The following is a 12,858-nucleotide window of genomic DNA, read 5'->3' as shown; positions in this document are numbered from 1 at the left end:
ACTTAATCTTTACTTAAAAAAATAAATGAAATAAATCTAAAATATTATATAAAAATAATTTATTGATTTCATTTTTTAATTTTTAATTTTCGGGTAGTTTTTTCTTTTCTTTCATTTGTATTTTCTTTAAAAATTTTCAAAACGGACGGTCTGACAAAATTGAACTACGAATGATTAAATTTGCACAAAGTTATTCTTATTTATTAATCTTTCATTACTTTTATTTCATCTTATTTAGGATCAATTTCAAACAAATTTATCAATAAACAAAAAAAAATATTACATAAATCATTTTCCACAAAATGCTAAGATATGGAGATAAATTCTACGCCTTCTTTGGGGCGAGTTTGGATTTGATTTTCTCTACCTCCTTGGTACCAATCTGGAAGGCCTTGGTCATCACATTGTCCGGCACTTCCGGCGTCGCCGTGAACAGCGTTGCTGCTATAGACTGCGTACCCGGTAGCTGGCTGTTGAAGGCGCCCAGGATGGCCGCAGGCTCGTCGCCATTGTTCTTCTGGAAGTGAACCAGACCTCGGGGGAAAACAAAAACTTCACCTTTCTTGATGGTCTTGGAAACCAGCACGTTTGAGGCAGTTATGAAGCCCACGTCCAATACACCTGCCAAAACGAAAGCGATCTCGGTGGCTCGTGGGTGGGTGTGAGGTGGGTTCAGGCCGCCTGGTGCGATGTCCACCCGGGACAGCGACACTCCCAGCGTGTTGAGGCCCGAAATCTTCTGCACGTTGGCTGCAGTCACCACTGATCCCATCAAATTGTTGGGCACTCCCTCCTTAGCCAGACCGTCGAAGAAGAAATCCGATGCGCTTATATTTGCCGCATCCTTACATGCATATCCGTTCAGCTTTGTCCCTGTTTGTATACATATCACACTCATCACTAACTACCCATTTACTATAAATATTTATCAGAAAACAGAATATGAAGTAGCTAGAATTGTATGCAAACCACTAACCAGAGGCAAAATCTGCTACACAGACATCTTGAAGAAGGTCGGGATCTGAAGCAAGAGCGCCGGAGATGGCAGCAAAGATGAGAAGATAGGCGCAAAGGGTCTCCATTTACTATGAAACCAGATTGGCCGGAGGGCAGTTAATTGCTATAGATTTGAATGCAAGAAGGAGCTTCATTCTTGTGTATTTATATCTTCTGTTTTGAGGCCATTTAGCATTGATTCTAGGGAGCCAAACGACAACTAAAAACAAAATAATCTCTTTCAAGGTTTGGTAGAAGATGGTGTGGGTGAGGATGAGGTGGTGGGAATTGAAACATGACATTAACAAATATGAGGTAGAGATTTCGAGGACGTTTACATCATATACCAAACCCAACCAACATCGCCACTGTTGCTTTCACTTTCCTTCTTTTCTTCCCCGCACGTCCGCTCCTCGTGATGATCCAGATTTAGATATGAAGAATAAATAATAACTTCACTTTACGAGTAAATCAAGACAGACAATGATGTGGGGTGGTTTGACCGGCCCTGTTGGGAGTGGTTGAATGGTCCCCATGTGGCGGCTGTTCATATGAATTAACTCACACTCTTAAATGGGTAGAAATCAAAGCTTAAGGATTAAAGTGGATTTTGTGGTTGCTTCGGTGATAGTGAAGTTTTACCAAAGCTTGGAACCATGGACCCTGCAGTTGGAGTTTTCCGCTGTGATTTTCCCATCACGTTTTCGTTCGACACCCGACAAATTTTCCACCGGTTTCTACTACTTAGACTCAGAAATTAAGTCTTTGGTTACAACGCTTTCTTAAACTTCTTGAGATATCATGTTTTGTTGAGTTATTTAATCTTTAATCATATTGGAATGTAGTGAAGTGAAAGATATGTTTTATCAACTAATTAAATTATGTTTGGTTCGGAAAATTCCAGAGAAAATATATATAAAAAATAAAATTAAAATTAAAAAAAAAAAAGTGAAAAAAATTTTAAAATCATCAAATTCTTTTTTAAATTTATTTCATTATTTTCTTTTATATTTTTCATAATAGAATCAAATAAAGAAAATTATTTTTTATAACATTACTTTTCTTTTCTTTCTACTTTTCGAAACCAAACATAAGGTTGCAATGCATAGACCATTTCTTCATTAGAACAGGAGGGGTGGGCGGAGGGGGAAGAACTTCAATTTGAAGAAAGAGAATGTCAAAGAAAAGAAAAACTGTGATTCTGAAAAACATAGATGATTTACTCATTGAAAATTGTTACATTGTTGAGGGGATATGTGAATGTGAAAACAACTATCCTGATGATCTCCAGATCCTTCCCTCAAGGGAAACCACCATAACAGAAACGTCGTCATGATATTTACGTCTATCTCCATGGGGAATATCAAGCAATTCATGGAAATCCATTCCTGCAAATAGCAAGACAACAAGAACAAAGATGAGCCTATAGATTATTTCCATTCCTCTCCCATACAGTTTTGGCCAAAATAAATTTTGGTTTTGAAAACAAAACCAGTAAGGAAAAATAATTTAAAAAATCCCAAACATGTACAGATTGAAAGTAGTTCATTTTTGTCAAGGCCGGGTTGTTGAACAAATATCTAGCCAAGTAAGATGCATAAAAATATTCTCGTCACATTCCAGACAAGCTTTGAATTTCCCTGAAGTTTAACATTTCACATTTTTGTTTTGTTTATCAACCCTATCATTCCAGACTGATCCCAACCATGTCATTTCCATTTTTTGTTTCTTTTTCTATAATTCAATTAGTTTTCCTTTTAAGCAAAAATGATAGCAATCCCAACTCAGTGCCATGATGGACTGCACTGCATTAGGTGACTGTTTGCCATTGTGACATAAGTAGACAAAAATGAACTATAGATGAGTGAAGTTTGAGAGTTCCAAAGTGGGGTTCGCACTTCCAACAGTCGGCAGCGACATTATAGGAAATAATTCTCACATTTTGTGTGGTGGGTTTTAAATTTTTTAAAGAATATATGTAATATTTGAACCTTCCCAGAAACTTAACAGATTGGAAGGCTGTGATCAGCTAATCACCCCACTATTTGGACAAGGTGGGCATTCAAATGCAAGGCAGTACATTGAGAACCCATATGTGCTTAACTGAGGATAGCATACTGACTCCTAGCTTTCATTAAGCCTAAAGAGATCTAAGAAAGTAAAAGTTAATCTAAATGAACTGACCATTCTTTTTTGCAGCACGAAAGAGAAGCTCCGCAATGAGGTATTGTGCAGGATCACCTTCTGGGACATTTTCCATGAACCATGTGACATGGGCAACAACCTCTTCATTGCTGAAGTACTGGTAAAGCCCATCAGAGGAGAGTACCAAGAATCGATCACTTGAAGAGAGTCGGTGATGAAGGACTGAAGGGATGCAACTGACATATGGAGTGGTTCCCACATAATCAATCTGAAACATCTCCAGAAGAGCTTCATTGCATTTTGGCTGCATCCATCAAGTACAAAGGAACACTCTTTGATCAATTCTACATCCAAAGAGTTTCATTTATAAATATTTATTTAGATAAATGGGTTGCATAAAATGGGAAGTACACAATCATGATATCCTATCATTCTTTTTATTTATTTATTTATTTTTATTTGTTTGATAGGCAATCAAGATATCCTATCATGGGACTAAGAAGGATGCACTATGGGCATATAGATTAGGCCATGCAATCTGGGCATATTAGACATGCTTGGTGAAGTAATCTGAACTTTCTTCTCTGCAAATGCTCAAAATGTTCAGTCATCCTTGAAAACTTGTGGCCTACATTTGCACAATAAAGAGTACTCTTCTAATACAGAGCCTTAATTTTTGCAAAACAAAGAATATGAAGCAGTAATGCATCTCATTCTATGTTGTCAATACACCAAACAATGAGTGATCCTTGGCCATTGCCTAAAAGTCACATTAACAGTTATGCCTTATAAAGAAACCATAACAGGGCGGAGCTAGCTTTGGGCTTAGGAGGTGCACATGCCCCCATGAAAAAATAAAATCAAGAGGGTTCGATCGCTAGATCTCAATTATAATGGATAACAAACTGCATTCCTGGCTCCACCGCTAAAACCATAAGGATGCTGCAAAATGAGAACTTGCAATCCACTTGGATCATGCAATGATGCAATCTTTGGCCTAGGTCTAGATTCATAAAATTTACATGTTCCCTAGAGAGGTATATTTTACTTCTACTTTTTTTTTTTTGATAAGTAAAAGACTTCTACCATTTTACTTCTACATTTCCCCAACAGCAAATTTTCATTACTCTTGCACCTACTATTGCCAAAAATTTGCCTGTAGGAAAATGTCATTTTTGTCATCTTACAACTAGCCTACTTCTTGAATGCTGGGACAAAAATTGTGTCTGATCAGGTAAAACCCAAGAAGCACAAGTGACTACCATCTTGAACATGTACAATTAATGTCAAAATTTAAATATCATATAGTCATACCATTTACTGTCAACCAAGTTCAGCTAGTGTTTAAATCTCCTTGACATATAAAACATGTGCACATTTGAGTATAATATTTTTTGTAAGTATATTCACTAATAAGTGACAAAGATGGGCACAATTAAGTACATGAAGAGTATATTGACACTCTGTCGTAGTCAACAAATTATAGCTTATAAACCACTACATCCACCTTCAGATTCTCAACAAGGAATACATATGGGACAATAGGAAATACTATATTAATAGGTGAAATGGACTCTAATGATAAGTTTTCCCTTTTCTATTACATGTATCATGTTCCTGTGAGGTTGCATTTGTCCTCAATTTCAAATATCCAAGCAAGTTTTCCAAATTATCTCTAGCCTATACAAACACCTATGAGATACCAGCATATGCATTCTAAAATGGGCTAAATGGATAAAAAAGTATTTTAATCAAACTAGTACAAATCACACATATATGAAAATCAACAAATATAGCAACTTATGCAACCAATAACCTTCTAAACAAATCGGTTATTGAATTCACTGACCTCCTTAAGAAACCCTGCACCAAATGCTCTGGTGACTTTTAACTGCCCTTTCACTCTATCATTCAAAATGGCTTGATTGTCATCAACATGTTCTGCTTTTATCCTCAATACTTCCTGCAGTATTCAAACAAGAATGCAAAGCTATCTTTTTAAGTACCAGCATATGCTGCTTTTATATGTAGTAAAGAATAGCATAACACCTGTCATAGACTAAAATATGTATCAAAGGATTGCCATAGAGGAGACTGGAATATTAATTGCTGTATTCACTCTGATTGCATGTTGGTGACTCTTCAAGCATAGACAATATGAAAGACACTGACCAACCCACTTGAAGAAAAAAATGTGGGTGGGGTTGTCAGATAGTCACAATGCAATTTACATTTTTATTATTCTAGATCCCACTTGATCCTCTGAATGCCACAGAAGTGACAATCAATTCTATCATGGCTTCATTTGGGGCTCAAAAATGTCAGAGCAATACAACAGCAGGCTACAAGCTGAAACAATAGACAAGAAGGCTCAACAACATAACAGCTCAACAGCTCATAAACCTCATTCTTACAGGCGACATTTTACCGGTCATAATTATCTTGAATAACACAACTCATAGGTAGATTCTGCAGCATAACTTAAACTTGGAGAAGCATGTGATTTAATCGTAAAATTTCCATAACCAAAGACACAAAACAAACTTCAAGTATTCTGCTTTTAAATCAACCTTCAATCATACAAAGAGGCTTAAGTTGTTGCATGTTAAATAGTATATACTTCAAGGACAAGTTTGTGACCAGAGAAAAATGGAAAAGAAAAGCAAAGCTCCAAAACAAACCCTGAAAAATGGAGCTAAAAAGTGATAACATCATAGACCAACGAGATGTAGCCCCACATCATCAACATAGAGGACATTCTACATTTTTATTTGTGAATCCTTACATTTTTTCAATTAATAACAAAAAGCATTAAGATTATCAAAGGTTTTTCCTAGCTCTTTAACAAATTAAAATGACCACAGGATTTCCACATGTGCAAATGTGGGTGAGGCTATTAATTTTTTTCATCATTAAGCAGAAGTCCTTTTGAATCATGGACATAATCAGATTCCATGAGCAAACTAACAAATATCTTCACTTAATAGCATATGTTCTCCATAACCCTCTGTTAACTCAGCAGATTCATTCTCATAAACTCTATGAACTCACTGCATATCATGTAAATATATTTTAGAAGCAAACATTCTAAAAGGGGCCATTTGCAAGGGCAAGTTTTTGAAGCATCATTACATGTATATGTGCTGAATGTTTACTTCTAAAATATCAGTGTACAAGGTGCAATCACAATGAATAAATCAACTAAAAGCCTATTTTGTCCCCTGGGTTATGTCAACTCAAACATGGTATAAAATCCTATATGGAGAGGAAGGTTTCTTACAATTTTATTGTGAATATGAAGTTCATAAGCTGACATATAGCTTCATTCTAAATTTTTAAGAAGGATAACAGGACTACAGGAGTAAATCACTAATCCAAAGGGGATGATTTAAGCACTAATTAAAAAAATGTTTCACAATCAATCATGAATAACATATTAGTATGAAGAGTCCAAAAAAATTTCCAAATTATAGGTAGCCAATTAACTCCTTTATAGAAACATCATGAAACAATAGCTAGATTGAGCCTTTCTGAAGAGATGGGAAAAATGTTACACACCTCTTCAATACTTGTGCTGTGATCAGTGGAAAGCTGAACCGCCCTCATTTTTAATCTGCAAAAGGAGATCTCTCTGTTCTTATTTGCCTTGTTAACTTGACAGTTCTGGTTATGCATAGGAGACTCCTCAGATATTCTATCCAGTTCCATGCGTACAAGTGACTCTCGGGACCTATTCCGATGCCTCACATCATCCTTTGCAAGATTTGGGTTAGGGTGGCGATCATTTGGCCTCTCCTGTGCCAGGATCACACGGCTATCCCCAAGGTTCATGACATACACATCTTGATCCTTCATTAACATCACTAAAACACAAGAACCCATCAAAGCAAGCTCTGGGTTTTTGTCAAGAGCTTTTTCCACCATTTCCATGTAAGCCTCCTCAGTGGTTTCAAGTGCTCGAGCCATTGCCCTCAAGACTGCATCATGATCAATAACTCCTGATTTGCATCTCCTGACAGGTCCCGAGGTTTCAGCCATCCTATCATCAACACAAGTCTCCTCCCTGTGCCAATCATAACTCCAAGGGAACAGTTTCTTACGCAAGGACTTCTGTTTCCGGTACATTTTTCGAATCTTAGAACTGATAAGGGACTTTCTCATACCCTGCCTTTGCTCTGAAACAGAGAGAGGGGCTAGAACGCTATTAGATTCCATCCTGACCCCGCCATTTTCTCCTGAAGTGGTGGGATCTTCACAGTACTGGCTAGAACTATCTCCTTTTGGGCTGGTCACTGAGCATGACCTGAGTTGTTCTTCTTGTAAAATTCCCCTGGAATGCAAAACATCTGAACTTGGCTGCCAATCCCATGAACCCCTTCTTTGGTTTCCGCCCTCAGAAACTGAAAGTGAACTTTCTCCATCCCATGATTCCATCTGAAGTAGTTCATAAAGTCGCTTGCTTTTCCTCCCTTGACCAGTTAAGTTTGCAGTTGGCGCAGCAATGGATTCTACACCCAAGACACCAGGCTTTCCACAACTAGATTGCAATTCAAGAACCCCCCTCACTCCATCTTTTTCTTCAACTATCTCACAGTTAGAGCAGTGATCCCTGATAGTTCCTGGGTTGCATGATTCTTCTAAAGTACCAGAAATTACTTCATTTAACTGGGAAATCGGATGGTTATCCTTTCCGCATTCAGAATCAACTGTAGCATCCCTATTCATGGGGAGTTCAAGATTCAGCAGATCATTCACAGACTTTTCCTCATAATCCCAAAGCAGTCCTTCCAATTCTTTGTCTATAGCTTTATACAGATGGCTCATCAAAAAATCCGGTGCATCTGGGCCACTAAAACCATCATATATTCCAATAAACAACCATCCTTGTTCTTCAGAAAGCACAACATGAACCCTATCCTCACCAGCCTTGCCATGAGCCCATTGCAAATTGTGAGTTTTCCTATACTCCCCTTCCGATGGCCCCACATCAAGACAGTTTCTTGGAGCCTCCGGCCGGAACTTTGGCTCCCTAGGATGCCATGCAAATTGAGTGACTGGGTGCAAGAAAAACCGTTGCATCCAACTGGATCCAATTGAATGTCTAGAGAAGGTTCGGGACAGGGTGCTTTTCATTGGCCCACTCACACTCCTCATCAATCGCTGGAGGCCTGGCCTTCTACGACCATGTGCAAGCGGTGCCGAGAAGTTGGATTTGTCCGTAGCATCCAAAGGACCCGACATTACTCCTTTTTCAATGGGCCCAGACATAAAACCACCTCCCCTCTCCAAAGGACCTGAAGCAAAACCTCTCTCGAGAGGACCAGACATAAATCCATTCAGAGGTCCAGACCCACGAGGTACTGGCTGCAAAGGTATTGCAGCAAATGAGGATGTGCTTTCAAATGATGCAGCAGGTTCTTGGGCATCACTTGTAAACAATGCATTGGAGTTTCCAGTTCGAGCCGTAGAAACATTGGCACTCACCGATGCCCCTGAAATGGCTTTAAATGTGGTTTCTGGGAAACACTTGTTGGGTCTGTGTACAGCCGAGGGATCATCTATATTCTCATGCCGAAAGGAACCACTCAATGTTTCTGAATCAAGGGTGCTCGAATCAACAGTAAACCTCTCAGAGTTTGATGGGGTAATAGCAGGAGAGTCGAGAATCATGGGTCTAACATAACAGAAGGAATGGCCTAGTCCTTCATCCAGTGGCTCCAGTAAGTCTAAGTCAACACCACCTTTTCCATTGAAGGGCACAAAGCACCCGACAACTCGAGAAGTGCTATTCCCCATTACTCAAAAACCCTTATCAAATAGGACACATTAGAAATGGAGGGTTTCTGCGGCTTTGCACCATAAGCAAGAACAAAAGGAATGATCTCAGACCAAATCGCCAAAACCCAATAATCCCTTCAACCTCCTGGAGATTCTTCCGGTAACTATGCATCATCTAATCCTCAGACTTGAAGCATTGGAATCCGAAGCTAATTTTATCACAAAATATAGGTTTTCTATAACAGCTAAAATAAACCCCACCTTGGGTTTATCAGTTTGCGGGCAAAATCAACCCAGTCTTTCATCAATTAAAACTATAAACAAAACATAGAGCTACCTTAAACGACTAAAAATTGGAAAGTACAATGATCTGACCTTCTCAAAACTGTCTGGAGTGAAACAAAGCAGTGGATCGGGCACAGCAGCAAACAGATCTAGTAGCTTCAAGGACACCAAATAGAACGCATCACATACACACAAAACCCACAAGACAATCGAAGCTGAGATTGGTTGGAGCAATTGAAAATTGCCCACTTTTCAATTTCAAAAGAAAAACTGTGAGTGATGAGATAATAGATATTCACAGAGAAAACAACGAAGGAGGGGGATGAATGAAAAACGGAGAACAGATGAAGAGAACTTCCAAAAAAAATTAAAAAAGGCAGACCCAGAAACAAAAATGAAAAAAAAAAATGTGGGCTTTTGTAATTAAAAAATATGGGATTGGGTCTATGATGAATCAATGTTTGAGTTCATCAAGGACTGAGGGGAGGAGGGGTCTCCGTCTTGGGGTTTTCAAATGGTTTGGGAGGGTAAAAAAAAAAAAAATTAAAATCAAAAGAAAAAGAAAAAGGAAGAAAATGTATTACGTTGAAAAGTTGAAACAGTTAAGAGTTGAGATGGGCTTCGGTCCTTTTCTTTTCAATTTTTGCCATCGAATGATTGGTGGCGTATTGGTGCTGTTGGAGTCAATAAATAACCACTGCCCATCATCATGGCCACGATTGAATTGATTTGTATGTGTGGGGTTTTTGTGGGGTCTTCCCCTCCTTTCAAACCCATTTTTGTTCTTTCATTCTCATCTTTTTCATATGACACCAAAGTAGACTATATAATTGATTTGAGTTTTCCAAATGATAGGTTGAATCCCCTCAGGGAATATATTTCATCCCCAAATCTGTTTTCTTCTTGTATTAATTCAGAAGAAAAAGAGAATTTAAATACCACTAACAAAGTGAGGATATATTTGGCAAATAGACAAACCCTCTTCTTTATTACTGAAAAGTCTATAAAGTAGTTGATGATTATGTGTGTGTTTTCCACGTAGCAAGTTGAATGGGGGGGTTATGGTGATGGGCATGTCTGAAAAGAAACCCTTCTCACAAGTCACAACCCGGAGATCAGAAAAGTCTGGCTATTAATGTGAAGATGCTTGATGAGGTGGAATATTAATAGGACACAATGCAATTTTTTGGCTTTAAATGGTTTATTCCATGTCACATGTGCTTTAAATAAGGAAAGAAGTTGAATAAATGACAGAAAAAAAAGTCATTGGGAGGACCAGTCTTTTGACTGCCCTTTGTAATTAGTATGAAATTACGGTCTTTTCTTTTGTTCTTCAAATGGGTTTTGAATAAAATTAATTTAAAATTTATTTTAAATAATAATATATTTGTACTTGTAAATTATAATTTGAGTAAATAAAATCAAATAATAGTGAAAATAGTTAAATAATAACAGAGATCATTTTAATTATTTATTTTTTAGTTCAAATTATATCATTAAATTATTTTATTAATATATTTAATTTATTTAATGATTTAAATTAAATTATTAAATTGGTCCATCAAATAACTACAAAGTGGTTATTGATTGATTCACCAAAACTATATATTAAAAATGTTTTATGCTTTAAAATATTTTCTGAACTTTGATATCAAACTATTTTTGAAATCATAATCACCTAAGAATCTAACAAGATTTTCGCGTAGAGATTTGAGGCCAGCAAAGGCCAGACTGGTTGAACTCCCGGCTATTGTGGCTAATGTTAGGTCTGCCCCGGCAATAAAGACAAAATCTTCTGATTTCATTGTAGGCCAACAGAACGTTTCCGCATGCTTGCATTAATGAAATAGGGGCTTATTTTCCATGGCACTTCTCTCTTGTGATTGTGGTAGCAGAAAAAACCCACTCAGTGTTGTTAAAAAAGTCAATAAATTCGTCCGAAGGTGCATGAACCTCTGGGCATATGCAAAGGCAAGGGTCCCATTAATTTAAGAGATGGGTTAGGGTGGAGGTGGGGGGTCTTGACCTCACTCTCTAATCACAATATTATATGCATAAAAATAAACTTTTGTACAAGTGAAGTTACAAAGCGATGTGGGATGGAGACAAATGAAGCTTTACGTCATTCACATTACATGAACATTTAATTTAAGGAATGTGTGTTGTTAAACTAGATTAGTGGTAAATAGTATGAGGTGTTTTTGAATTTCGTCTGTAAATTCACTGTGGTGCCTAACATGATAGTGGGTGGGGCATGCAAAGGACCAACTCCACCATCATCCATCTCTTTCCTACTTGTTGAACTACCAAACTCACTAAATGTGCTCTATTTTCAACGCTAGATATGGATAAGTCTATAATAACTTCAAATTTCTCATCAACATTAGATGGATTCAGATGGATTGTGGTGCTTAATACAGTTCAGTAGCAGAAATAAAAACAATAATAATAATTCTTTATGGGAAAGAGTAGTTGAAGCAGGCATCTCCAACCAATCCCCACAAAAAAATATGTATACTTTTGAGGGGCACCCAGGAGGGATTGCATCATATATGCAGACCAAACAAAACCCAGAGTCAGGAAAGGGCATTAAAGAAAAAAGATAGAAAAACAAAGTAAGCCTAATTTGATTCCCACATCCTTCCAGGCCACTCACCATTTAAATAAAGACATACTTAGGTCTGGAGACTGGGACTGGCAAGTAGTGAGGCAGTTGAATTGTGATGAGGATTACATCACAGTGGTGACTAGGGAGTATTATATTCTCTAGGTTAAATCAAATGCCCTTTTGAAAATATCAAGCTGTTGTCAGTTGATTATCGTTTGCTAAAAGGTCAATTGATTTTGATAATTATGCGTAATGTCTTAGAGTCTATTTTGAATTTATGATCAATGATTTGCTCCATTCAAGGGGCTAAGGGAGTGCCTACCCCACAAGCTTTCCAAGCACAGTAAGTGATCCTGTCAAATGATCAAACTCGTGAGCATTAGGTACCAAGGCAATAATCACAACTATGTGAATCATTTCATCTGGCAAAAGAAGGAAAATAAAAACTTGGACCTAGGACCACTGGTTCTATATACAGATCATGTGAGGCCCTTAAAAGAGGAAAGGTTCCTCTTCCGGTGTCCCTTTCAGATTTTTATTTTATACAAGTAGAAATACTAGGGTCAAACTCTCTTGTCTCTGGTCCTGATTTTTCTCATTTTAAAAGACGTGGAAAGGATCATGATTTCACTGTTCACGTGGACTCTTGCCCTAGGATTCACAGCAGTGATCAGAAAATGCCAAAACTCCAAGAGGAGAGAGATATAATCATGAACAGGACCATTGATTCACATCCTAGAAATCCTGGGTATGATTCTCAGTAAAGGGAATTGATTCTAAAGCATTCCAGGCTTCCTTTTTTTGTTTTTTAAGGCCTATAATAATAGGAAATAAGGGAAGGGCCTACACTTACCCTAGTTTTCTAATACCACTGAAAGGGGCCTCTGCAGCATTTCAGTATGGTAGAGGATGCTAATGGACAAATGGTATCAGGTTCCTACGAGCCTATTCTACAGATAAATTTGCATGCAAGTGGGTCAAACATGTTGGACCCACCTAAGAAAATTATCCTCTTGTCTTGTGAGTTGATTTTGTGTGGCTCTCCA

At 37.7% G+C, this 12,858-nt stretch overlaps 2 protein-coding genes across 3 annotated transcripts; both read right to left on the bottom strand.

The window, feature by feature from the left end:
* Window positions 1-213: 213 nt before the first annotated feature.
* On the bottom strand, window positions 214-1,184 carry LOC117918832 (germin-like protein subfamily 2 member 4). Its single transcript, XM_034835757.1, has 2 exons — window positions 977-1,184; window positions 214-873 (listed from the first exon to the last, which is right to left on the bottom strand). The coding sequence occupies exons 1-2, from the start codon at window positions 1,080-1,082 to the stop codon at window positions 326-328; spliced, it is 654 nt and encodes a 217-aa protein (XP_034691648.1). The 5' UTR covers window positions 1,083-1,184; the 3' UTR covers window positions 214-325.
* Window positions 1,185-2,087: 903 nt separating this feature from the next.
* LOC117918470 (protein phosphatase 2C 32) lies at window positions 2,088-9,903 on the bottom strand. Of its 2 annotated transcripts, XM_034835157.1 has the most exons (4): window positions 6,700-9,892; window positions 4,991-5,104; window positions 3,181-3,445; window positions 2,088-2,384 (listed from the first exon to the last, which is right to left on the bottom strand). In XM_034835157.1, exons 1-4 carry the CDS (start codon window positions 8,935-8,937, stop codon window positions 2,269-2,271), a joined length of 2,733 nt encoding a protein of 910 aa, XP_034691048.1. In that variant the 5' UTR covers window positions 8,938-9,892; the 3' UTR covers window positions 2,088-2,268. The 2 variants fall into 2 exon arrangements, with proteins under 2 accessions (XP_034691048.1, XP_034691049.1); XM_034835158.1 differs by lacking the exon at window positions 2,088-2,384 and having other exon boundaries at window positions 3,399-3,485; window positions 6,700-9,903.
* Window positions 9,904-12,858: the final 2,955 nt, after the last annotated feature.

The sequence above is a fragment of the Vitis riparia genome, chromosome 7 (assembly GCF_004353265.1).
Source record: "Vitis riparia cultivar Riparia Gloire de Montpellier isolate 1030 chromosome 7, EGFV_Vit.rip_1.0, whole genome shotgun sequence".
Lineage (NCBI taxonomy): Eukaryota > Viridiplantae > Streptophyta > Magnoliopsida > Vitales > Vitaceae > Vitis > Vitis riparia.
The sequence above is the reverse complement of the archived record's forward strand: the minus strand, read 5'-3'. Positions and strand labels throughout refer to the sequence as shown.

What these genes read in the sequence shown, in the direction of transcription:
- LOC117918832 (XM_034835757.1), bottom strand. Translation starts at nt 1,082, where the DNA reads ATGGAGACCCTTTGCGCCTATCTTCTCATCTTTGCTGCCATCTCCGGC. An exon ending in TGTAGCAGATTTTGCCTCTG is followed by an intron (nt 874 to 976) that starts GTTAGTGGTTTG and finishes GTATACAAACAG; the next exon opens with GGACAAAGCTGAACGGATAT.
- LOC117918470 (XM_034835157.1), bottom strand. Translation starts at nt 8,937, where the DNA reads ATGGGGAATAGCACTTCTCGAGTTGTCGGGTGCTTTGTGCCCTTCAAT. An exon ending in GTGCAGGGTTTCTTAAGGAG is followed by an intron (nt 3,446 to 4,990) that starts GTCAGTGAATTC and finishes TGATGGATGCAG; the next exon opens with CCAAAATGCAATGAAGCTCT. An exon ending in TCGTGCTGCAAAAAAGAATG is followed by an intron (nt 2,385 to 3,180) that starts GTCAGTTCATTT and finishes TGCTATTTGCAG; the next exon opens with GAATGGATTTCCATGAATTG.